Below are 306 nucleotides of genomic sequence, written 5' to 3' on the forward strand. Positions count from 1 at the left end.
GAGACGGGAGAGAAAAAAAAACGATAAACAGGCAAGAAAGAGGATAAACAGACAAAAAAAATAATAGTAATAAGACTTGAAAAATATATGTTTTATAGCATTATCCTTACCCCGAGTTCTCTCTTTCCAGCTCTTACCGTCGGGATTCTCATTGCCTCACCGTAGCTATTACGACCGTATGCCCAACAACCCGGTAAGTGTAAGCATGTTTATTTATTATATTTTTTTATGTGTGTTTCTCCTGACATTTAATTTATAACTTTATATTTCCTTTATATTTTCTGGAATATGGTATTGATGGAATTA

General features: G+C 33.0%; 1 protein-coding gene across 2 annotated transcripts in view; it reads left to right on the forward strand.

Annotated features, from left to right (window-relative positions):
• The first annotated feature begins 127 nt into the window (after positions 1 to 127).
• The window catches only part of LOC119581755 (endothelin-converting enzyme-like 1), a 21,205-nt gene continuing 21,026 nt past the window's right edge, over positions 128 to 306 (forward strand). For both annotated transcript variants that reach the window (XM_037929888.1, XM_037929887.1), the window contains exon 1: positions 128 to 193. In XM_037929888.1, the coding sequence (XP_037785816.1) occupies positions 179 to 193 (15 nt within the window). In that variant the 5' untranslated portion in view covers positions 128 to 178. The remainder of the gene's footprint in view (positions 194 to 306) is intronic.

Source organism: Penaeus monodon, chromosome 15 (assembly GCF_015228065.2).
Source record: "Penaeus monodon isolate SGIC_2016 chromosome 15, NSTDA_Pmon_1, whole genome shotgun sequence".
NCBI lineage: Eukaryota > Metazoa > Arthropoda > Malacostraca > Decapoda > Penaeidae > Penaeus > Penaeus monodon.